Source organism: Cricetulus griseus, chromosome 4, assembly GCF_003668045.3.
Source record: "Cricetulus griseus strain 17A/GY chromosome 4, alternate assembly CriGri-PICRH-1.0, whole genome shotgun sequence".
Classification (NCBI taxonomy): domain Eukaryota; kingdom Metazoa; phylum Chordata; class Mammalia; order Rodentia; family Cricetidae; genus Cricetulus; species Cricetulus griseus.
In genome coordinates, this window is record NC_048597.1 from 92,508,447 (window position 1) to 92,534,690 (window position 26,244).

A 26,244-nucleotide genomic window follows, 5' to 3' on the forward strand; every position below is an offset into this window, starting at 1 on the left:
CCCTCCTTTATCTCCATCCCCACCCTGGGCTGTTGCTAGGCAACCCACAGCCTCCCAGCATCGATCTGAGGCACACAGGTCCCTTGTCTGCTTAACGTCTATCTCTGAGACCTTTACTGGACAGACCAACTCACACTCAAAAAGTGGTGTGTCTGTGTGTCTGCCCATCTGTCTCATGTACATTCTGTACATGTGTCTTTTCATGTATGTAGCACACGTAGCCATGTGTGTACATGATGCTCACCTATGCACATATGTTGCATGGGTGTTCACATGTGTACATGGGTGTGCACACATAAGCATGCTTTCGTGTGTGTGGTGTGCTACAGATGAGAGGAGAAGGCAGCAGAATACTAACTGGAAAAGCAACAGAAGAGCCGTCTACTTTGTTGGAAGATAGACAGCTCCAGAGACCCAAAGAGGTTTGTCCTGGAGGTTAGTTCAGACTCCTTGTCATCGCAAGTCCATACATGACAAAGCACAGCTCCCTCGTCTACAACGACAGCCTCAGGACCCTGAAGAGCCTTCCTTGAAGCCTCTCACCTGCCCTTCACCAGCAAAATGCCCAAACTTTTCCCCATGGCTCCTCGGGCCCAATCTAAGTTGACACCCCAGTGTTTACTGTGTCACCTCAGTGTGTACCCCAGACCCAGCATCTGTCCCCATCCCCCTTTCATGTAGTGACATGTGTGTGAGTGCATTCGTGAGTGTGTGTATCTGTGTGTATGTGTGTGTGTGTGTCTGTGAATGTGTTGTGTTTGTGTGTATACATGTGTGTTGGTGTTGTGTTTCTGTGTGACAGTGTGTATGTGTGTGTTGGTGTTGTGCTTGTGTGTGAATGTTTAAGTGTGTGTGAAGGCCAGAGGGTGACACTGGAGTCTCCTTCCACCACTTTGTGCCTCATCTTTTGAGACGAGGCCTCTCATTGAGCCCAGAATTCACCAACTCAGTGGACCCCAGGGCCTCCTCATCTCTGCTTCCTCAGGGGCTGACATGCACTGCTGTGCCCAGCTTTTAGGTGGGTCTTTGGGAATCCAAACTCAGGTTCCCACGCTTTCATGGCAGGAACTCTGCCCTCTGAGTTCAGCCCCAGCCCTCACCTGTGGTTTCTACAAGTTCTCATCTCTCCCCTGCCTCACTACTCACCTTTCCAGCTGAGATCTCCCGAGAACAGGATAACCCTCGTCCTTCCCTGTGAAGCTGCTCTTCAGTTTCCCATCAGTCATTGCAAACTGTGTGTGCTGATAGGCACTGGCCCTCCAGCCTCTCTCCCACATCCCTCCTGGTTCCAGAAACACTAGCCTCACTCTCAACCTCACACAGGTAAGTAGGCCTGCTTCCCTGCCTTCAAGAGCTCAACAAACATGAACCACAGTGGAAACACATCAGGCCTCTGGACACTGCCTAAGTGTTCCTCCTCCCAGCACAGAGGACCCACCCAGGACTCAGCAGCCTCATTGGTCACTGGCCAGAGAGAGCTGTTTGTCCATAAGCACCAAACAGAGAGGAACCATTCCCTTTCCCACCAACACTGTTGTTCCATGGCCTGGCACTTGTACACAGAGCAACTCTCCTAAGACGTCTTGATGAACATGTGAAGACATGGGGAAGCATTTGTGCAGACCCCAGTGCAGCCCCCATAAGGAGCAAGGCTCCCAGAGCAAGGCCTTGAGGACTTGGTACCTGAGCTAGCATCATTGTCCTCCAGACACTGGCGCTGCGACCCTGATGTCATCTGCTCGATAATCTGCCGTAGGTGGTGCTTGAAGGTGGCGGTATTCAGTTCCTCGTAGTCACATCCCAGGGCCTCAGCAGCGTGGTTGGCCCACTCAAACCGCATGAACTGCTTCCGGCCCACTGTGCAGAGAGGTTGAGGAAGAGGTATGGGGTGACATGCTAGGCACAGAACACCTCAGGGAATCCTGCTTTCTCCCCCCCCCATCTGTTTTTTTTTTTAAGCTATTAAAGACAATAAAGGAGAGCACCCTAAGTGGAGAATAGGGTAGGATCAGGACATGTCCACCCATGTATTTATCTGTGTGCACATCTACTACCTTTTGACCCTCTGCCTGCCCAATCTGCCACCCAACCACTTACCCAGTTGCCCAGCCACATATCCAAACAGCCACCTGTATGTTCAGCACATATTTACTGAGCACCTCTGATGTGACAGAAAGTCACACACGTTGACTTCCCGCACGCATCTTATAGTCCAGTGAGGGAATTGGGCAAGAAGCAAGCAGACAGACAGATAAGAGAGATGGCTTCAGGTGGTACATATCCCAAGGAGAAACCAAACCAGAATAATGGACAAAGAGAGGTGGAGGTTGTGTTAGTGTCTGCTGGCCAGAGGAATTCTGGGAAGATGTGATAATGGACTTGGCTGGGCTGTGACCAGTAAGGAGATTAGAGGTGAGGGGGCAGTGCAAAGGTCCTGGGGCAGAAATGAGTGCAGTGTGCCAAGACAACCAGTCCGCTGGAGCATAATGGGGAGGAAGGCAGCAAAGTGAAGTCGAGATACGCTTGAAGCCAATGAGTGGCGTGAAGTGGTTTGACACTCCCTGACTTTCTGTAGCACACCTGGTGCTCACAGATGGGGTTAAGTAATAAGTGGATGAAAAACCACCCCACAAGATACTGTGACATCATTTCTAAAGTGCTGTTACAATAAGAAAAGTGGGAAGGGGATGGTGAGATGACTCTGTGGGCAAGGGACTTGCCACCAAGCCTGAAAGTCCAGAGTTCAATTCCCAGGACCCGCAGGGCAGAATGAGAGAGAGAGAAAAAAAAAAAAAACCCTTGCAGGTTGTCTACATATGCCACACAAATAACTAGATGTTTTTAATTCTTTTAAATAACATGACAAACAGAAATGCAGTCAGACAGTAATCATGACAGGGTGAGGAACTGACATTTTCTAAACCACCTACAAGAGCTGTGGACTGATTTTTGTGACCCAAATACAAATAACTGACTAATTAAAACATATCACAATGTGCTCCCTTCAAGCATTCTCTGTCTCAAGTCTTCTTGCAAATGTGTTTCTTTCTTTGAAACACAAACCACAGCTACCTGCAGACATTCCTCTGTCTCCCAGGTGACTGCCAGGGCCCAGTGGGCCAAGGAGACAGCTAAACAATCAGTCTCAAGGCAAAATTGGAACCCTGGGGGAGAGATTCTGCCTGAGACTTTAACCAGCGCTGCCTGGGGAGGATCACAAACAGGCTGCTTGCTGGGAGTTCCTGTGTGCCAGCTACACGGGGATGCTCACAGCAGGTGCTACTTCCCAATGGCAATAAAACTGAGACTTGGGGCAGTCGGTGGAAGATGATGGATGACATAGCTGATGATGGTGATGATGGTGGTGATGATGATGGTGGTGCAGTCATGATGGTGATGGTGCTGGTGATGGCGGTGGTGATGACGTGGCGATGGCAATGTAGTAATGATGGTGGTGATGGTGGTGGTGGTGGTGAGTATGGTGCCAACAATAAGGGCAGTGACAATAATAGTTAAACTTCATTGACCTCCTCTTATTGAAGGTGCTATATTTTTAGCTCACCTCATTTGGAACTTGGGAGTGTATATGACATCCTCATGTTGCACATGGAGAAATCTTTTATGAGTTAGCCTATTCACTGTTCACCTTCACTATTACATTTTCACAAGCATCCTAGCAGTATTACCATTTGTGTTTTTTGTTGATTATTTCTGTGGGGCAAGGTCTCATCACCCAGCCCAGGCTAACCTGAGCTCACTGTACACCCTGAACTCTCAATCTCCCACCTTCACCTCTGCTACAGATGCGGGTGGTCATTGTCACTTGAAGATGAGAAAAATGACTCAGAGAATCACCAGACAATAGACAGCCACTGAGTGGAAGAACCTGTTGTTGCCAAAGTCCGCCCTTCAAATGTCACCTTTAGGAAACTTAGCACAGTCTCAGGACCCCAGATCCACATTCCCTAAGGTGGACCCAGACTTCTATTTCTCTCAGACAACACATTGTGAAAGGGAAACGATAGTCTCAAGTGAGAATCATTGTCACCTGTCACAACAGAAGCAGAAATAAGCACAATGCAGGCACCAGCAGACCATTAGATTCTAATTAGGTCCATTGCCTCCCAGGCTGAAGCCGGCTCTCTCTTTGTTAGAGAGGGAGCTGAGCAGGCATTAGAGAGAGGCTGGACTGCCCATTATCCCAGAAGAGGCTTCCTTCTTCCTAGACATGGGGGCTGCTTGCACTAACAGGAGGTGACTTCCCCATGGGTGTCTCTGGTCCCCTCCTGGCCCCCACCGTGCACTCTGGAGTCCCTGCCCCCATCATGCCCTAGGGTGACCTACCCAGCTTCAGGGAGCTGGTGAATCTGGGGAGGGGGTTGGGGGTTGAGGTTCCTGGGAGGAGCTAAGGTTTCTGAGAATGTCTTCTGGGCTCTGTGGGTCCTCCTGGCCTATGGCACATTTCCAGGTTCTGCTGAAGGGCCTTCAGCTAGTGAAACCAACGTGGCTAGTGGGAAGCTTGGCCAGTAGTGTGAGAGCTTAACCAAAACCTGACTTCTCTGCCTTTGCTCAGACAGGTGAAGCAGCCCCAGCCTATCCCATGAAGGCTAAGGACTCAGAGGTGCTGCCTGAGAGGGAGAAAGGCAGAACTGGGTGAGATCACCAGGAGGAAACAGCCTCAGAGTCCAGTTCCCACCACTGCCTTTCTCAGGTGACAACTACTCAGATGCTTGCACAGTTATTATGATCTGTGAAAGATCATAACAGCCCCCCAAGATCCTTTTAGAAGGGAATAAGGGCTGGGTGAAGACAGACAGGAATGTCCAGTGCACTGTCACTGCGTCTCCACCTGTAAACTCCAGGGGTGCTCTTTTCCAGGTCCCAATAGTGGAGGGCGTCCCCTGCAGGTCTGTCAGCTGCCTCAGGAAATGGCTGTGTACCAAGGAGAATGCCAGCATTGGGCAAGAGCATCAGCATCCCCTCTGGGGGGGGGGGTCTTTGGTTGACTAAGGCTACTTCTCTACTGAAAGAGAGACCTGTGCTAGCCCAGTGTCTGCTACTAACTCCCTCCAAAGCCAGGGACATCGTTACACTCCTCAAAAGGCCACCTCTTTTATGAGGAAAAAAGAGGAAGGAGAAGAGGTTGCCAGCGTCTGGAAGAACAAGGACATCCTTTCAGAAATGGCCCGTCATTAAAGTGAGGGACTGAGTTCAGATCCCCAGCACCAATGGGGAAAAAGCCAGGGTTGACAGCACAGCCCTGTAATCCCAGCACTAGAGAGGTAGGCACAGAAGCCTGTGGCTTGCTGGCCTTGGCCAGCTAGTCTAGCCAAAGTAGAATGCCCCCAGATTCAATGAGAGGCATTGTTTCAAAATACATAAAAGGTGGAGAGAGATTGGTGAAAGCAGCAGTTCCCATGTCCCACCAGACACTGGTCTAGGAAATTCTGGTTCAGTTAAAAGAGCCCCCCACCATGGTTACTCCATCTCTAGAGTCATGGAGCTGCAAAGCTTGAATAGAGAGGGCAACGGAGAAATAAGAGAGAAAAAAGGAAGTTGCAAGAGAAGATCCTGGGGCTGCAGAGTCTATGACTCAAATCTACTTGCAAAGGCAAGGTCTGAGGGGGCGGGAGGAGAGAGCATGCATGCAAGTGCACAATGGCACAGCTATTGTCCCTGTGCATGGTGGGTTCAATTGCTATCAATTACTGTGACCTCCTGCATTTATTAATAACCAAGTTGTTTCTCCTTCCGACAATAGCTGAGTTGTTCCTGATTACTTAACATTATGGGGCTTATTTATAACGCCAGAGCATCTGGCTCCCACTGCCTCACACAGAGATTTACAATTCCGAAGCATGAGAAGACGGAGGCCACCTGCAGAGGAGAGATAAGCTCAAAGGACTGTGGCTGCTGCAAGAACAGGAGTTGGCTCCAAAGACAAAGTTGCTGGTTCAAATCCCTCCTCCACCACCAGTGTCCTGAGGCATTGGGTTGACTCTCAGATACTCGTCTTCCTCAAAATGAGGACAGCAGCCGATGGAAGGGAGCATGTGTGAAGACTCAGCAAGGTTATGGGTGGACCAGATCTGCACCCCAGAGCCATCCACCATCGAGAAAGATGCACCAGGAAGAACAGCTCCCCAGCAGGAACATTGCAGAAACCAAATCTCTGTCCTGAAGAATCCCAGCCAAGAGCTGCCTCTTCACTCTTAAAGAGCTTTCTGCTTCTTAGGGATCCTTCCCTGACACTGCCACCCTCAGGTGACATGCAGCCCTGCCCACCCATGTGGCTGCTTTGGAGGAAGCTGGCAACAGCACAGGCCTCTGCTGCTTGCACATCTGGACAAAGCCATCTAGAAACTGCTGCTGAGTTCTACATGACCCAGCAGAAATCAGCATCACACCTACTGCTGGGGGGGAGGGGGCGTAGCAGTGTTTGCACCTCATGGTGTTCTGGGAGGTGACACTCCTGTGGGGTGACTTACAGACGGACCCCAGCAGGCTTTGGTGCAGGACTTCTCAGATGCTCCATTGTGCCCTGTGCACTGAGAATTCACAAGAGGAAAGGAAGAGACCTCAGGGAGGTCTCTCAAACTAACATAACCAAGCCTTGAGGGGGCTGTGGCTGCCAGGGACTCTTCATGGTGCTGGGGGACTGTGGGAAGAGCAAGAGGCCAGAGGTCCAAAGACAGTATTGTTGTGATATCTCAAACAAGAGACAACCCCTTTCAGGGCCTTGGTCTTTTTGTCTATAGAATGGGTTGACTGCTTTCCCACTGGGTCATTTAAGACTAAAGTTAGACACTGGGCTTAAAGCCAGCTAGCAGTGTCCCTGCACAGGGGACACAGCTGTGGAGCATAATGCTCAGGGAGTCCCCAGACAGAAGGTGTCACACAAAGTGGCAGCAGGACCAACAGCAGAGAGAGACTAACAACAGATCCATGAGTGGCTTGCCTGAGGCCACTCTGCTAGAAAAGCAGACACCAGGAGGGACTTGTATCTAACTGGATCCAGTCCAGAACCCTTTCAACACAGCCACGTGCTCCTTGCAACAGCAGGGCGAGTGGGTCACTCTACACATCCCTTTGAAACTACTTAATCACCACCATCATCATCATTACCATTATCCTAACCATCTCCATCATCAACATCACCATGACCGTCATCACCGCCATCACTGTCATCGGCACCGCTTCGTATGGGTGTGGAGCTGTTCAAGCAGCACTTAGCACCCAGTGACCACTAAGGGACATCAGCTTCCACTATTATTCAAAGAAACAGAGTATAAAGTAGAGGGGCTTCCATGACCTGCTGAACCCCTGACCCCGCCCTTGCAATGTTGTGGCTTCCACATTCACCCCCAAGGCCAGGAGCCACTGGGAGCTCTGCTTTCCAGCCCCAGCCACTTCGGGGAGTTCATTTTTCAGAAACTTCTAATTGTTTCCATCCCAGAGCAGCCATCCCCACTTAATGAATGAATTCAATATGCTCAGAAAATGCAGAATAAATCCTTGCCTGTGGCCCAGAATAGGCCTGCTGCACAGCTGCTGGGATGGAAGCCAAGCCACCAGCTGGGGCAGGGCGGACAGGAACAGGCTTGGCCTTGAGAAGCACATGGGAAGAGGGGATGGGGAGGGGCTGGGTCTCAGGATCATTGCTGGGCCCCAAGAACAGATTGATGGAGTCTCCACAGTGCCTAGTCACATGTCCACCCACAACTGTCCAACTACCACAGCAGGGCAGGGATTTAGGTGGGAACTCAGACTCCGGACGTCACATGGAGAAAGAGAAAGAACCAAGAACCAGATATGCAGATCCTGTGCACCACAACTCCCAGTGCATCATCCCTATGTCTGTTTTGTAGGATTAGCTGTCTGTAGTACCCTGTGGGGAAAACCAAGCAGTTGCCTGCCTATAACCCTGTCCCGAGCATCACTGCACTTTCCATAGGCAATCTATGCAGTCTGGAAAGAATGAAGGCAGTGTCCCAGGGCAGCTGGGGCCTACCATCCTTGAGAGAGTAGGAAAGAAGAGAATGAGCGGGACTGGAGAGACAAAACAAGGGGTAGGAGCCATTGGTGCTCTTGCAGAGGACAAGAGAAAAGAGGAGAGAGGGGGAGAAGGAGGGCATAGGGGACTTCTAGTTTCATCTTGTGGATGTGACAAGTACCGTGACCAAAAGCCATGTAAGGGAAGAAAAGGCACTGCTGGAGTCACCCACTGTGTCCAGGGGCAGCAGGATGTGGGGCATAAAGGATCTTTGCTGGCTGGTACCGACTCCTTTCGTAGTGTCTTTGTTTCTCATAGACACTAAGTGTGGGTGGGACCACAGCCACAAAACAGCAGAGAGAGGGGCATCCTGGACAGGGCAAGGAAGACACTGCCTTGTGTCCATGCTAGCTCCTGTGCTCAGGGCCTCCCCAGCCTAGAGAAAATCCACGGACCTCCTCCGCCCCTGCATGGACCGACTTTGCTAGTGTCCAGCAAAAGATGGGGTGCTGGGCTCTTGTCATTAGTGACACCGTGTAGTGAGCCTCTTGGGGCTCCAAATTATAGCTCCATCCATTCAGGGTCTGGCATCTTTATGATGGTGGCAGGGAGCTAGCTGTGGCCTTGCACCTCACTTCTTTTCCATCACAAGCCCCCCTCCTGGGCTTATATATGGTTTGACTGTGCCATATATTAGGCAATGGGTCAATGAGAAGCAGGCCAGTGAATTTAGTGAACGGCAAATAAATTCAGCATGCTCTTGGCCTTCACAGAGAAAAGAGGCCAAGCCATAGAAGCCACAGACATGAGCATCTCTTATCCCTGCTGCAAGGCGGGATTCTATTCTATTCTTTGTAGAGGGGTGAGGGTCAGCAGGCACAGTGCTGACACACGGCTCCACTTTCTGTGAAGAGCAATGGGACCACAGGGAATGTGGAGGAATGAAGATAATCCCAAGTTCCCTCACCAGGTAGAACTTCCAATTGATGATAATCACACATCAGTATCAAGGAAACCGGCAGGGCTAAAAATGGTCAGATTAAAGGGAATCAGTTTTATGAGTGTGCTGGCATGGCCATTAATGTCACATTTTACAGATGGCAGTGTTGAGTCCCCAAGGACAGAGAGTTGCCCCAGTCAGGAAGATTAGCCTGGACCTTGGAACACAGGCACTTATCAACCCACTGTCATGTGTAGGGAGAGATCTTACTAGGTACCTGTGGCACTGACCACGGCTGTTAGGGCGTGGTCACAGGTGCCTACAGGGTGTGTGGGATATAGGCCTGGGAGAGAGAGGCGCGTTCTCTAGGGGGTTCCGGTCAGATTTCGGAGGGCAGCTGAGATTGGATGCTCAGAGTTCTGACCCTGGGTTATCGGTTTCTCATGTAAGTGATTTCCCACCAATAAATTTGACCTACCTCACCCCTATCCCGTGTATGGTAATCCTCTTCCAACAGTCATGTGTTTACATGTTCTCGTGGGGGTGGTGTATGTGTGTGTGTGTGTGTGTGTGTGTGTGTGTGTGTGTGTGTGTGTGTGTGTGTGTGTGTGTGTAGGCCAGAGATCAGCATCGGGCATTCTCCCCAGTCTCTCTCCATCTGTTCCTTGAGACAGAGTCCCTCACTGATCCTGGAGACCAGTGTGAGAGCTAGACTGTCTGGTCAGCAAGCCCAGTGGACATACAAATGACAGCTGCTATGGCCAGCTTATGTGTGTGCCAGGGATCTAAGCTCGGGTCCCCACACTTGCATAGCAAAACACTTTACCAACTGAGCCACCTCACAGCCCCAGTTCATTTTAGGGAAGGAAACCGAGGCAGAGTTCCCCAGATGCCACTCTCAACCATAGCACGATCTGCAGTCAGACCACATTTGCAAATATTCTCGGGACTTTTCAGAGCATCAGTGCATTCTATCATGCTGTCACTTCTTCACAAAGACCCTATCCAGTCACCAGACCACACATCTCCCCACCCAAACCATGCTAGTTTCAAAGCTCCCAAAGCAGCCTGAGGAGGCACAGGCAGGATCCCTGATTAATGAAAATGAGCCTAATATATTTCAGAGCGATCTGTTATGACACAAGGCAGAGGCGTTTACACACGACTGTGGATTTTTAATAACTGATTCTAGAACAACCCATTATGAAATCTTCTAAAGCAGAAAAATACAGTAAATCACGGGGCAGGGCTTCCAGGCAGGCTGACACAAACTCTCCGTAAACTAATGTAGAGGGTGGGGAGGAGGAGGAGGATTACTGCCATACCATGAGTTAATAAAATATTTATAGACATGGATTTCTCTCTTATCATCCTTGGCATGTCCATGGGAGGGAGCTTCTGAAAGCACATCGGAGTGGATGCCCACCTGTCCCAAAAGGACAGGGAATTGAGCTGACACCCTCTTTACCATGGCAGGTTGACTGCAGTCTAGCCTAGTTGGATGCAAAGAGCATGTCTGGTTGACATGGGAAGGTGGGACCAGCTGTCTGCTTGACTGGGCCTCTGTCTTCTCCTCCTCACCCACCTCTTCCTCATCCTCCTCATCCTCACCCACCACCTCCTCCTCTTCCAGCTGAACCTGTCCAAGACAGCAGGGAACCTCCTCCAGACAGCCCTTCCCACTAAGTGCGGCCAGAGCTGTCAGTCAAGGAGTCCTAGCCTATCAGAGCTGAGAGTTGGTCACATGAGCAGCTCTAGCCCCTTCCTTCTTTCTAACTCCTGGGCATGGCTCCCTCTGCCTTGGCTACACTTGAGCCAAGACCATCTGTGTTCACCCAAGAACCAGTGTTCTTAGAAGCCACAGAAAAGGACATGAGAACCCAGAAGGAAATACACAACATGATGGCAGAAATGGGGATAAGGTGACGTTGCCATACAAATAAAGGCCAGAGCCACAGCCTGGAGAGGGAAGTGCTCCCATGAGCCTTCGGGGGGCATGACTGCATATAATCTGCTCCAGACACCTGGCACCCAGCACAGAGGAGAGGCTGGACATTTGTCACAGTGCCACAGCAGTGAGAGAGACAAGAAACCACCGCAACAGTCCAAGCACAGATGTGTAAATAGTCAAACACCTGTTGTAAAGTGCTCACAACAAGGGCAGCGACACAGAGCATTAGCAATGTGTGGAAACAGCTGAGGAGGAAAGGGCAAAGATGCCAAAGCCACAGAGACACCAATGATGAGACGCAACCAGCAAGCTGTCAGTCACAGACAACAGAGATGACTGGTGGAACCCAGCATATATGGGGACAGCCATCCATTGCATGAGCAACTCTGCCTAGAGCTTAAGGCTGCTCTGACCAGAAGATGCCACTGGTAACTTAAAGTCATTAAAATTATACACAACTAGGGCCGGGAGATGACTCAGTATGCAAAGTCTCTGCTGCACAAACATGAGGCCATGAATTCAAGTCCTGGCACTCATGTGCACATGCCAGACATGGTGGCATGTCGTTAACCCAGAGCTGGAAATAGAAACAGGGCATGGAGATGGGTCATTGGGACACACCAGGCAGTCTACCCTGACCAGGCAGCTCCAGGCCAATGAGAGACCCTGTCTGAAAACCCAAGGTGGAGAGCATCTGAGGAAGCAGTCCTAAGGCTTCCTCTGTCTTGCACTACACATCACACACACACCACATGCATACACATATATGCATACAAACATACACATGCCACATACACATACACTGCACATACCACATACACGAAAACATACACCAAACACACATACACTACATACACACAGAAGCACACACACACACACACACACACACACACACACACATACACCACATACATACACACACATGCACATAAACATATACACACATCATATATAAGCATACACCACACATGCCACATACACCACACCACACACACATGCACACATATACACATAAACATATGTACAAACCGCATACATGCACAAGCACACACACCATACATACCACATACATGCACACAAACATATATATATATGTATATATATATATACACCACTTATATACACACATACCACACACACAGACACACACACAAATATGTATGCATGCACACACATATATACATGCACACAAACATATATACACATATATCACAAACACATCACACACACATATACACATGCATGCACACACACATATATAAATGCACACACACAGCACACATACACACATGCTCTCACACACTTACATATTATTCTAAATTCAATTTCGTAGCCATGGGCTACATTTCCAATGCTCTATAGCCCTATGTGCCTGGTGACCACTTTGACAGACAGTGGAAATGACAGGGTCTCCATCAGTGTGGCGGGTTCTCAGGAGCAGCACTAGCTGTAGAGTCACTGGGGAGACCTGAGACAGGAGTGGTGACAAGTAGAGTCTGTCCCCACCTTTCTGAGAGAAAGGCCACATCAGAGGACAGCTGGCAGGAGAGACCGACCGTACCTTTGCATGCCCCTGCTGCACCCAGGTGGTAGATGGCTGCCAGCACCCGCCAAATGGCTCGCTGCTCACCCTCAGAGATGCCCAGCAGTTCCATGGCACCCTGGAGCTGGGAAAATGCAGTTGCCGCCTTCTGCTTGTCTTCAGGCTAAGGGAAGAGGAGAGAAGAACAAGGCTGTCACAGTGGAGAGACTGGAATTCACAGCTCAGAGCTGAGGTCAGTCTGCAGGGCACACAGTCAGTTTATGACTGCAGTAAATTACCCACGGTTAAGCTGGGCTGGGTTTGGCAGCCACAGTCAGACTTCTGGGAAGGTTGTAAATGTCATTTGTGTCCGGTTTGGAGTGTGGGGTGGGTTTTATTCATTCTGGAAGGATTTATCGAGGCTCCAATTTGCACTGATCTCTGGTCTGGATGCCAAGATAATGGAGCCTGAGCTCAGCCCTAGAGCCTCTCAAAGCAGAAATGAATGAAGCATAAAAGCGATGGGGCATGGGAAACAGGCTGCATGGCAGATCCCAGGCCTGAGCAGGACACAGGAGATCACAGAGGAGAAGCAGAAACTGGGGCTGGAGCTTGAAAGGTAGATGTGGGGAACTGACCAAATGCACGGAATAGAGGGCCCCCGCCCTGCACATGAGGAAGGACATGACAGCAGGTGGCTGAGCAGATGAGGACCAAGAATTAGTTATTAGCAGAGGTAGGTGAACAAAGAAGGAAGGCAGACAAGGCCTGAGACGGTCCATGATCCATCACTAAGGCCACAGACACAATTCTGAGGAGCAAAAGTTTCTAGCCGAGGTGATTAAGTCATCACACCTGACCCCGCTTCCATTCCTGGACCAGCAGCAGACATCACTAATCAATCAAGATCGCACAGCAAGCCAGTGGACCCAGATTCATTTCAGGACACCACCTTTTGCCATCAAACCCCAAGATCTACCTCGGGAGCTGGAATAGTGTTTGTTCTCCACCCACTGTGGGATGAAGGGAAGTTGCCAGAGAATTTAAAGCAGGGAAGAATGGCCCAATAAGGTGCTCATTGGTTATTGAGCTTCAAGTGTCATTTTTTCTCTTTTTGTCAGATATATTTGACTGAATATTAAAATTAACCTGAAAGTAGTCCTGTGTGTGAGCCATCTGACTGAGGACACACAGCCCAGAAGCCTGGAAGGCAAAGAGAAAGTGAGGTGGGAACAGAATCCTTTTGTCAGTAACCTGCCACACACAGCACATAACGAGAGACCAATTTGTACCTGATCCAAATAAAGAATTTGGGTGACACAGGCCAGGGCAGCCTGTTAGAGCTGACAGGTCCTGGAGTTTTGTAGAGTCCCATGCCCAGAGAGGGCATGACAGATGCCAAAGGTCACACAGCAAATTAACTGCAGACAGAAGACCAGAGGCTTCCCTGAGTCCTGCCCACGCCGTTTCTTTTCTACTCCAGCCACAGCAGATAACTAAGAGATATGCAAGGATCCTTGGCCAATTGGAATGACATCAAAGCAGGTGGTGACATTGAAAGATTCGCCTTGGAAGTGTTTCAATTAACAACAGAAGCATGTCCCAGCACTCTGTCATATTTCTGGGCCACCACAGAACCACAAAGTCCCTAGCAACCAGGGGCTCAGCCTAGCAACCGCAGCTGCTCCTCCACAGCAGACAGGGAAGGGAGGATTCTCCCAACAAGCACCCGCTTATTTATGAGATTTCAAAGTAGCGGGGAAAAGACGCTCAGAGGACAAGATTCGAGATTACCGTGTCAGCAAGGAGCACTTGATTTTGAATAACTGGTAGAACCCATAGCCCAGCACTTAGCTGTTGTGAGAGAGTGGGGAGACTCCCAGAAAGCCTCTCTCCTCTCTCCTCTGTACCCCAGGTCTCTTTGGATGCAGAGAACATGAGTTAGCAAGGAAATGTATTCCTGTCAAATGTGAAGAGGCTCAGGACAATGGCTAGAGAGCCCATTGTTTTGTGGGAGTGGGTGTTGTTGTTGTTTGTTTGTTTTTTAATTAACTGCACAATGTCCTGACCAATCTGCTCTTGAGTAAAAACCATGAAACCAGAAATAAATCAGATGAATGGATACATCACCCCTAAGTAAGCTGGGTACCAGGAGAGAGGCTAAGCAGTGAATCCACAGCCCAAGCAGGAGTACTACACAGCCAGGAAAAAGAACAAGCCAATGATATATTCACTCATGTGTGTAAGGTTTCCAAACCTAAACTGAGTCAAAGAAGTCATGTCCGAAGGGTTGCTCTTCATCTGCTGTCTGCCACCAGTTTTAAAATGTCTGAGACAGGGTAACTAATAAGAACGCATGCCTTCCCGTGGGATGGCTGTCTGGGAAATCCCCAACATAGCACTGCATCTGGTGGGGACTCGGGCTGCACCCTAAACTGGCATAGTCATAGCATAGTGTCTTGTTCTTCATTTCCATGGGTATCTTTGCCCCCTCCCCAAGTGTTTGTGATGCTGAGATGCACTTCTACCCTCCCAGAGTCATGAAGGGGCATCGGATTTTGTCAACAGCCTTTTCTGCACCTGTTGAGAGGACCTTGTGACACATGTCCTCGATTCCATTTCTTTGATATACTTATTGATTTGCAGGCACTGAGCCATCCCTGCACCACTGGAATGAAGCCAGCATCTTGTTATGAATGGTCTTTTTAATGTGCTCTTGGATTTAATTTGCAAGCATTTTATTGAGCCTGCCCCCCCCCTTTTACATCTGTGCTCAGAGAGGGACTGGTCTGTGGCATTCCTTTGTGTCGTTGATCTGGTTTGACTCCTCTCTACTTGGAGAACTCATACTCATCCTTCAGAACCCAATTTGAGCCAGGCCCGATGTTCCTGGCTACGAAGTCTTCCCTGACCGGGGCTGAGAACCTCTTTCAATCACCTCTGGTGCCCACAGCCCCACTTCCTCCTCCATGCTCTTCTCTCATAACTACATTAATTCCCCTGCCTCTTTCCTGACCTTTAATCCCAGCATCATCACAGCTGAGTGAGGGCAAAGGAGGTCCACAAAGATACAGACATTTGGAGACAGTCAGAGCCAAGGTTGAAGGAGATGCTGTGCCTCCGGTCTCTCCCACCACATGCCTCCCTGTTCAGAGACAAGTCTCACCTCCTCAACCAACCCAGACTCTACAAAGGCAGCCCCTGCCTCTCCCACAGGACCACCATTGACAACTACAGAACCAGAGTGACAGGAGGCAGTGGGTCACAGGACCCTCTGTCACCTCCCAGCCTGGCCCTGGGACTGGGATGCACCATGGAGGTTGGTGGCTTACCTGGGACCACACACCCATGCCGAAGGCATTGCTCTCTGACATCTGGTGCAGGTTCAGCTCCGTCCTGGAAGAGAGGATTGGAGGCGAGGGGTCACCCCATGCCGGAAGGAAGCACAGGAAGGAAGCACAGAACAGGAGGTGTCCCACTGAAGGGCCACACCACCCCCAGCTGCCCCAGGACGCACCAGGCTGTACCTATCTTCCATCACTGTTTGTACCAGGACCTCCCTTCCCTAATTACCCCATGCTCCAACCTCACACACCACTCCTGAGAAAGAGACCGGGGTTCAGAGCCCATGAACTGTGAGCAGTGTACCTCAGCCCTTGTGCAGAGCCCAGGAGACTGGGAACCTCAGCACCCCATAACCCAGCCTCTCAGCCTGACTGGAGCTTCATATTGAGCCCTCTTCATCCGGCTGCCTCGGCCGGTCTAGCCTGTCCCAGGTGAAGTGCTCACCTGAGATCTACGTCCAACCCAGCTAGCAGCTGAGAGAAAACTTCAAAGTTGCCTTCCCCTTGTGGCTGCCGGGCCACACGACTGTTCTCCAGAAGCACTGTCTGTGAGGGCAATATGGGCAGTGTGAGGCCGGTGACACAGAGAGTGTGAGCATCTTGGTCCCCAAAGGCTCCACCAGACTGCCCCACCCCCACACTCCCCAAGTCCTCACCACAGGGATGACCTCTCCCCACAGGCTATGGAGTTCTCCAGCTTCCATGAAAGGCCAGAGAGCTGCCCTCATTGTAGCCTGCTGGCCTGTACCCAAGGATGCCAGTAGAGCAAAGGCTTTAGTGGGTGCTGAGGAGCCAGCTCTCCCTGAGCTGGGCTGTAACAAGGCACTGCATTGCCATCCCCTCTAACACCCGATTTTGTTTTCTGTTTAACTGGAATGTTGGAGACGGGGACAGGCCACACGTCTGGCACACAGGGGCAGGCTTCTCTGTGTATCTGTTACATTTCTCCGGGTGCTTTCTACGACGGGCTAACAAGTATCTGGATTCTGTTTGCACTGCATTGCACCGCACCCCAGAGCCATACCATGCTATCTATGCTCAACATTCTGGGGTGCTGAGCCTTGTAGGACCCTTGTCCCTGAGGAGCTGCCGGCATTCAAACACATCCTGGGGTCCTGACTAAAGATGTGAGTACAGGCACCACACTTTAAGGAGCTGTTGCCCATCCCTGAGCCTCACCTGGACCTGAGCAGCTGTCACTCGGCCCGTAGCATTGAAGTCCAAGGATATCACCATGGAAAAGCGGGAGGCCCTACGGCTGTGGCCAGTGGACACAGAGCCAAAGGCCTGGAGGACAGTGAAGGCAGCCTGGAGCTTCTCCACTGTTGGAAGGGAGACAGAGGAAGGTGTCACTTGTGCCTCAAGTAGGCTACTCTGGTCTCAAGTCCCAGAGTCATGGGTAGGACAAAGACAATCTGAACAACAGGGTTGTAGTGCCCAAGGTCCACTTAACCCCTTATTAACACCTGAGGGCTAGCAGAGGGTCTAAGAGTCCTGGAATCTCCCTACAGGTATTCTGAGTACCCACAATGCCCTACGTGCTGTACCTGGCACCTGGATACAGCCCGTCCTGTCTCCCACCTTCATGTACACAGCAGAACCAATCTGTGAGAGTGTCTGGGCCAGTCCCACCCTCATCCCCAGCCTCGTAAGCTAAGAGCTAGAGTGACCACAGAGGGGACAGCAGGCAGAGCACTTATGAGAGGCCCAAGGGGGCTCTGCCTTGCAAGGTGTTATCCTCTTTATGCTTCAGGTGGCCCATCACTGGAGGCCGGAAGTGCTATCAGTGTGGCCCTAGCATGGCCCTGGATCACTGACTGACTTAAAAACTTCTCATCCATGGAAAGCACCTGTGGGCTGCAATGGTGGCCACACAGCCACTGGCATCAGGGTACACTGCTGCGTGGGTGAGCAGGCACCTTTCTTAGCTGTGGCATTGAACTTTCACGCTGAGGCAAGATGAAATGAGAAATGTCTATGATGGCTCCATGGGGACATTAAAAACATGATTGAGAACCCTGGCCCAGGATGACTACCAACCTCAGCTCTCTGACCAGCTTGCGCTATGACCATGGCAAGCTAATTAACCTCTTTGATTCTCAATGACTTTATCATTAAAATTCAAATAACAATAGCTACCTCCCAGTTCCGTTCAAAATCACAGAGCTCCTGTGCTTAGAGGAGAGCCTGGCCTGGGGTCCCTGGAGATGCCCACAGTGATGTCTATGACCACTGTCCTCATCATTTTTGTTGCTAACTGATGGTCTTCAAGGCCCACTGCACCCCTCCAGCACGCTTGTGTCTTTGCTTCTTGGATCCTCTGTACTGCAGTAGGCTGTGCACTGTTCAAGGACACACACTCCTGAGGGACTGTCAATCTCTCTGGTAGGATGGCTCCCAGCAGGTGGCAGCCAAACTTCTGCTTCTAATTGTCCCAGCTGTGATGGCTGCAATGGCCACCAATGTCATAACAGGTGGATAGTTATCCTGGCAGAGTATGTACAATGTACAATGGAGCAGCAGCTTGATGGGTCAGTAGCCAACACAGGGGCCTCACCTATCTGTGCTCAATGAATAGCAGCTGGACAGAACTAAAGAAGAGCCACCCCGGACCCCCCAGTCCTCCTCTCCCTATTCCCATCCACCTGTCACCTGGAAGTCACCATACCTGACACCCTGCCGTCCACGCTGCCTGCCATGCTCACCAAGTGCTCCAGCACCTGCTCACAGCAGGTGGTCTTCCCAGCCCCACTTCGGCCCAGCGCTACGATGCTCTGGTCTCTTCTCTGGCTCAGCAATGCCCAGTAGGCACGCTGGGCCAGGGATGTGACGTGGGCGGGCAGACCATCCTGGCGCCCTCGGGGTACCTGCTGGAAGATGACAGGCATCAGCCCTTCTGCCAGCCTGCAAGTGTCATCCACTGCTGGTTCACCAGGAGTCCTGGGAAACCTATGAGCACATTAAAGTCTCCTCCCAGAAGGGGTTCATTGCATTTGCTAGTCAAGTCATTGGGTAGGATTTGCCTGAAATGAGGTAGCTGGAAAAACTGACACAATTAATTAGCAATATTGAGCATGGAACACAGGCTACCAATTTGTAGTATCTGCCATAAAAACAAACTGAACCATCTCCCTGGCCAGGAAACCAGTCCTGAGCAGTCATTGCTGGGTTCTGATGATGACATGGAACAAGCAAGACCTCAGATCATGCAAGTGGGGGTGCTGAGTGATGCTGCAGAGGGCAGGCTGGAGCTTCCTCCATAGAAATGTGAGCGTTCATCCCACAGCCCACACCACTGCTCCAGGTATGTCCAAGAGAAAGGAAGATGTGTTCTCAGAGACCCTCATGCCACAGCTAACACCAAACCTAACAGCATCCATGCCCTTGGTACCAGAGCACCCTCCAGCCAGTGCATGGAAGCACCAGCTATCCTGGGGTTTGTACAGCATGTCCCAAGTCCCAGAAAACACCTCAAACTCAGGAAAACAGGTACAGTACCAATCAGCCACCAAACTGACACACTTTGCTACAAGTAAAAGGAGCACACAGCAGGGAATGCCTTGGAGGCCAGCTCTTTTGGATATGGAAAAGGCAAAGCTACAGGACCAGAAAGCAGATCTAGGGGTTGTGGGGGAACTTGGTGGATGAGGCTGATCACAGAGAGCCCAGAGCCCTCTCCAGATGATGAGCTGCCTTGGAGGACTGTGACAACCACAGGAAAGTGTTCTAGAGAAAGCAGGATTGAACTAGGTACACGTTGGGCTTCATCAAACACAGTTTTAAAGAGACAGAGAGCTGGATATAGAGGCACAAGCCTGTGATTGCAGCTACTCCAGAAGCTGAGGCAGGAAGATTGCAAATGCATGGCCTGCCTGGGCTACAGAGAAGTTCATTAGCCAGCCTGGACAAGCCAGGGAGACCATATCAGAATTTTAAAACAGAGGGCCTGGGTGTGACTCAATGGTACAGCACTTGCCTAGTATGTGAGAGACCCTGGGTTCCATCCCCAGTACTCTTAACCGTAATCAGACAGACAGATAGACAGACAGACAGACAGACAGACAGACAGACAGACAGACAGACAGACACGCACACACGCATGCATGCACGCACGCACTTCACTTTGGTGTAAAAATTAATCCAAAGCCCACTGGAGTGGCCCTGGAACCCAGAGGGGGTGAGCAGCCTCCTCTATGCTGCCCAGGGTCAAGTAAAAGGAGGCTGGTGAAGCAACTTGGTTTTGTCATGTGACCCTGACAGTGTCCACATAGAACCACCCTTGGAGACAGAAGAGACTGAGGAGGCCCAGGCCTGTGGGAGACCTAGAAGGATGGAATTACAAGGTCCTCTGTGGCCACAGTGACCACTGGGCCCAGCCTAGCCTTGTCCCCTCCCTGAGATTTGAAGGAACAAGGGCACATACCCAGAAGGCCCTCCTCATAGCTCAGACCTTTAGCTGGTGGCTGTTTGCATTCCTTGGAAGCCCACAGGGCAGCAGGGTTGGTGCTCAGAGCCCAACACCCACCAGCAAACAGCTGCCTGGACCGGGCTCTAAGGGCACAGGTGTGGTCCAGGTCTCCCCACCAGGTGGCGCCATTAGCCTTTGCTTTCATGCTTAATCCTGACCAAAAATACCCTTTCCTCCACTTAACAGATAATAAATAAATACCAGGGTAAACGGGGTTTCTGCCTCACACGAATGTGGGTGTGTTGGACTTCCAAGGGTCTATCACGTGTTAGGAGCTCAGGGGAACCGCAGCCCCAGCTCCTCTGCATGTCTGGCTTTCCAGGTAGCTGTTACCTCGGCTTCGAACCAGAGCTCACCTTTCCTCTCTAGAGAGCCCGGATCATAGGGTCCTCAGTCCCAGATTCTCATCCTGAGCAGAGCTGGGGGTTCCCAGGGTGCTAGCACTCTGTTCTCCCCCGCCCAGGAGAGAGATCTGTCCCTGCCCACCCAGGAGAGAGGTCTGTCCCTGCCCACCACCTGGCCCCACCTCACCTTCCCTGAAGAAGGCACTGTGGTCTTCTGGGGCTGCAGGGCAATCAGATCAGGGCCTGAACGGGTGTGTGGCAGCTGAGCCTGGTAGCGCTGCAGAAGCGTGTTCAGGACGCTTGACTCGTTGACGCAGACCAGAGAAGCCAGGTCCTCGGTCTGGTCCAGCTCAGAGGGGTTGGCCTACAGGCATCACATAGGATCTCCTCTAGCTTCCATAGGGGTTTCCCCACACCCCTCTAGACATATGAAGGCGGGGTCAGGGAAACCTCTACCAGGGTGGGGTCGGAGGGTACAGGGCAGTGGTGGGAGGGAAGGGAAGCTCACTCGGTGAACCTGATCCTCGTCCACCTCAGTGACAGTCTTGTCTGCATCCATACAGAGCCGCACCCTTCCAGCTGGCAGGTCAGCTGTGCCCTCGTCTGGTTTGAGCACTGTTGCTGTGTGGGCAGCCAGAAACGGGAAGGAAGGGAAGGGGAAGGAGGGATGAAGAGGAAGAAGAGGAGGGAGGGGAAGGAGGGAAGGGAGGGTCTCAAAGTCAGGCCAAGGAGCTGCAGACAGAACTTGGGACAAACTAAAAGGTTCTATTGGATTCTGTTCACATAAAGGGCTTCAACAGTGACCCCCTAAACCAGCAGTCCTCATGTGAGTTGTGACCCCTTTGGGCAAGTTCAATGACCCTTTCACAGGGGTTGCTTAAGACCACCAGAAAACACAGATATTTACATTAAGATTCATAACAATAACAAAATTAAAGTTATAAGGTAGCAATGAAATAATTTTATGGTTGGGGGGACCATATCATGAGGAACTAGTTGTATTAAAGGGTCACACTGTTAGGAAGGTTGAGAACCACTGGTCTAAGCCCTTTAGGGACAAAGGCTGAGTCTGAACTTACAGGGCCGAGTACTGAGCAGGCCCCTAGAGGGTCAGGTCCACTGACCCACCCCACACCTATGTCAGGACAGGACAACAGTCCTTCCAGCTCCATGACAGACAGTACAAATGGACCCCCCCTTCTCTGGAACACAGAATGACTTAGAATGTAAACAAGCCTCAACTACTCAACAAGCATGGGCTGGGGAGAGTGGATCTCTCTGCCTGCTGGTTCTCAGGAAAGGGGGTCTCTCTGCCAAGGCTCTGGACTCCGGTCCTGGCAGCACCCTAGAATTCATACCACGTACTGCTTTTTCGTCTCCAAGGCTCAGATTCTTTGAATGTTCCACTCTTATCTAGGCTCCTCCTCCTTCTCTAGCTCCTCGCCCCCCAAGAGTGAAATTAAACTGGTTGAGAACTGGTGGCAGGAGAGACATGGTGGCAGGAGGGACCCCCCACCAAGGAGAGCTGAATCCACTTACCAAGTGTGAACCCGTCCTTCTGCACCAGCCAGACTTTCTGTGCCTCATACCACCTATCCTCCTCGGAAGCCTGGGAGCAAAAAGAGTGTCACCTAACCGGCAAACACCACCAGGCCCAGAACTTAATGTTGTCGGGACCCCAAACCTGGAGCTTCTCACAGAGCCTCCAGAGACCTCGACCTTCTAACGGAACTGTGGGCATAGGGCCTGAGAACCTACATGCAGTGTCACTGAAGAGAATTGTGGGTGACACGGGACATGGCAAGCACTGAGTAGCATGGGGTGGGGGTGGGGAGCAGGGAAGAAGTCTAGCCTGGGCAGGGGCCACTTGGACCCCAGGGGCATCACTTTTCAGAGAAGAGCCTTCCGGGCTTCCTGGTGTGCTGGGCTCTGGCCTGCCTTCTGCCCACCCTGTGGCTTCCCCTAGGGCATATCCTTCCCATATTCCACAGCCCATGGCCCATCACCTGGTCAGAGTCTCTGCCTGGGTCCTGCAGGACTGGCTCCTCCTCCATAGGCTTCTGCAGAGAAGACCTTTCCACCTGGGTCTTGGGAAGGGACTCTACGGGACCTTCTGCCTGAGGCTCCTCAATGTCCACTTCTTCCTCTGCGTGCACACAAGGCTCCCCGGCACCTTGCGCCGTGCTTTCTGGCTGGTCCTCCCTCCTTGCAGCCTCTGCTACCTCTGCTGCCAATGTCACTTCTGTAGGCATCCCACCTGGGGCCTTGCAGCACTCCTGGGGACTCTGAGTCTCAGCTGTCACCCCAGGCTGCTCCTGGCATTTCCCTGGTATCACCAACTTCTTCTGGGATCCCCCTGCCTTTTCCATCTTCCCTGGAGCCTCCTGCTGCTGTCCCCTGGGCTCTGCTGCCGTGCCTTGAAGGTCACCCCTCTTCTCATCCCTACGTTGAGATTCACTTTCTCTGTTCTTACTCTGAGAACTGTCCCACTTGCTCCTTCGGCCCAGGGAAACTCCCCACTTCTTTATGGGGACTGGGGGCTCCAAAGGTCTCACTTTAGCTCCTGCACCCTTTGGTCCATCCTCCTTTTCCATCTTCTTTGGGGGACCCCCTCCTCCTTTCTCTACTGTTCCCACTTGTCCCTTGTTTACTGCCTCCCAGGCTGGGGACCTGGTCCCTTGCCCCTCTGTGTTCTGAGACTCACATTCTTTTTGCCCTTTGGTCTGGGGGTCCCTGCTCCCCTTTCCCTCTGTACCCTGACACTTCCCACCCTTGGTGCCACCCTGGCTTGTGTCTCCATCACCCCCAGTACTGTTCTTCTCAGTTATGGGTGTCTGGGGGCCACAAGGAGTTCCCGTGGTTGCCCCTTTCTTTGTTCCTCCTGGGTCTGTGGCCAGGGCGGGGGTCTTGTCCTTGGGGGTGTCACGAGGTTGGGTCTTCTGCTCTGGTTTGGCCAACTCTGGATCTAGCTTGGCTACCATCAGCAACACATCACCCCTCCTCACACCTCTCTTGAAAGGCAGTGTCCTTTTGGCTGGTGTCCCTGTGGGACCGGACTCCTGCGGCTTCTCTCCTCCAGTGCTGGTCACAGGCATAGAGTTCTTGTCATCAGCCCTTGGGGGATCCTTGCCTGGAATGTCTGCATCCTTCTGAGTGGCTGATGGGCTGTCCTGAGAAGTCTGCTGGCTTCCAGGCTTGGGGACATTGTTGGTCTTGTTGGCTTGGTTAATGGGAACTTCTGGGGTCTAGGAAAGAGACCACGACATATTTAGCTGCTGGATGACTCAATGGCAGTCATTCCTTCCCAGGTTGACCCATCTAAAGATGCCCAAGTCCTCTGACAGATGTCACAGAATATGTGCTTGGCAGTGAACATCAGCCCAGGCAGAGGCTGGGGGCCAACAGAATCAGGGGTGGGGAGGAAGGTAGACTCAAGAGTCCAACTACACCTCTGCCTCTCTCCACGGTAAATCCCTTCCCCTCTCTGAGCCATTTTTTTTATCAATAACATGAGGATCATAAAGACCTGCCTTTCAGTGTGGGTGTTAGGATTCGGGTTGGCCCAGCACACGGTCAGTTCTCAGCAGCTGCTGCAGACGTAGCTATTGTTATTTCTGTCTCCATTCTTCTGATGAGATCATGGGTAGGGAGACATGATCTCCTCATGGCCCTGATCCTGGGTGGCAGTGGCCCATTGTCTCCCATCCCTGTGAGCTTTGGTCCCCACATAATACATGTGTGCTGTTTAGATTACTGCAGGGTTTCTCTGCAAAGGCCTTCTGGAGTCTGAGAGTGGGAAACCGAAGGCAGCATCCACTCCAGCCATCCTGACCCTCTCATCCACTCTCCACACCATCCAACCTCCCACCCATCTCCCACCTGTCAGCCAATATGTCATTTTATAACCCATCAGGACATTGGTGGCCACCCCAGGACTACAGGGAGTACATCAACACAACCTCAGTGAGGTTTCCAAGCCTCTTTTTTTTTTTTTTTTTTTTTTGGTTTTTGGAGACAGGGTTTCTCTGTGACTTTGGAGGCCGTCCTGGAACTAGCTCTTGTAGACCAGGCTGGTCTCGAACTCACATAGATCCGCCTTCCTCTGCCTCCCGAGTGCTGGGATTAAAGGTGTGCGCCACCAGCGCCCGGTCCTCCAAGCCTCTTCAGGGTCAGTTTGTCTCTGTTCACCCTACATTCTGGTCACACTGGATACCTTCTGGTCCCCTGCACCCTCATGCTAGCTCACCCTCATCCTGACACTCAGCAGGTGTGCCTTTTCTGTATCTCACCCACAAGTCCTGCTCCCCCCAGGCAGCTCCAGAGAGCAGGCTTTGCATGGCCTAGCTCTGTCTCTGTCTGGTCTTGTGACCTTAAGGAAAGTATCTTGACCTCTCTGGGCCTCAGTCTCCACCTCTGATAAATGGGTATGACTCCCATCCCCACTAGTGCATTGAGTTTTAAACAGACTCACGAGCATTGAGTAAGCATTGTTTGGTGGTAGACAGGGACATTTGTCATAACTGGTTCCCTAGCTACAAGGTACACTGTAGCCTCTGTTTATGCTTAAGTCATGCAGAGGAAAGCACAGGGCTCAGCTATCCTGTCATCCTCTTCCATGAGACCAGACTACTGTCCCCACAGCTGCTGTTAGTCAGTTGCGAGTGGCTCGCTGACACAGAGAAGTCTCTGTCATTAGACAGGTGCAAGCACAAGTGGCAGAAGTGAGCTGAGGAGGAGGCAAGGAAAGAGCCAGGATGACTCTCTGGACTCAGGTCAACACTTGGCTCTGTAATCCCTGACCCTCCCAGCCCAATCCTGCCATCACTCTCTCTCTCTCTCTTCACCTCAAGAGGGCACTATCGAGGCAACAGGAACTGGTGCCCTGTCTGCCTAACACAGGGGTACTCCCAGAATGCATTGCACTCCAATCCTGCCTCCCTGGCGTCCAGTCTTGGTATCGTGCCCCAGGTTTTGGGGGTCTCTGGATAAGAAAAGTAGGGAGGTGATGCTGGCCCCTTCCATGGGCTACTTTTGGTTGGCAATGCCCATTGGTACCATTCAGAACAACAAAAGTTCTGCAGTGGACAGGCCACCAATCAGAAGGAATACCATATGGAGTGAACACCCAGGCTCTCCAATCTCCAACCTGAGATTAACCCTTTAGTTACTGGGTGATGGGTGTTCCAAGAGCCTTGGGAGGGGCTGAGAGACCTGCAGCTGGAGGGCACTAGGGTGTGGGACCACAGGCACATGTGCCTGACCCAGAAGGATGCTGCTGTGCTTTAGCCTCAGGCTGGCCCAGTAAGTGTTGTGCCAGCAATTTTTTCTAAGTTAACAAATGAACTGAGCCAGGCCCAGTGACCAGGCCTAGAGCCAAGGCTACTGAGGAGGCCGAAGCAGGAGGAGTAGAGAAGTTTCAGGCCTGCCTGGGACAAGAAGCAAGTTCAAGGCCTGAGAGCTACTTGGGGTACAGAGCTGAGCAAGAGGTGGCTGCTGCTGTTAGGTAGACTCCTAATAATACATGTGATCAAATGAACACGGTGTGGTCTAAAGAAAAGCAAGCATGGGGGAATTAGGGGGTAGAGCAATGTGAGGACCTCCAGGGGTGGGCAATTGGAGATGGGTTTTTCAGCTTACATAGGAGCTCAGCAGAGCAAATGGAAGAAAACAGTAGGACAGCAG

General features: G+C 51.5%; 1 protein-coding gene across 1 annotated transcript in view; it reads right to left on the reverse strand.

The window, feature by feature from the left end:
* Myo18b (myosin XVIIIB) overlaps nt 1-26,244 on the reverse strand; it is a 180,529-nt gene that overhangs the window by 152,671 nt on the left and 1,614 nt on the right. The window contains exons 3-12 of the mRNA XM_035444166.1: nt 22,569-23,807; nt 22,102-22,171; nt 21,071-21,183; nt 20,750-20,926; nt 18,419-18,617; nt 16,930-17,072; nt 16,196-16,296; nt 15,739-15,802; nt 12,446-12,590; nt 1,684-1,857 (exon numbers count right to left, since the gene is read on the reverse strand). Coding sequence (XP_035300057.1) covers nt 1,684-1,857; nt 12,446-12,590; nt 15,739-15,802; nt 16,196-16,296; nt 16,930-17,072; nt 18,419-18,617; nt 20,750-20,926; nt 21,071-21,183; nt 22,102-22,171; nt 22,569-23,807 — 2,425 coding nt within the window. The remainder of the gene's footprint in view (nt 1-1,683; nt 1,858-12,445; nt 12,591-15,738; nt 15,803-16,195; nt 16,297-16,929; nt 17,073-18,418; nt 18,618-20,749; nt 20,927-21,070; nt 21,184-22,101; nt 22,172-22,568; nt 23,808-26,244) is intronic.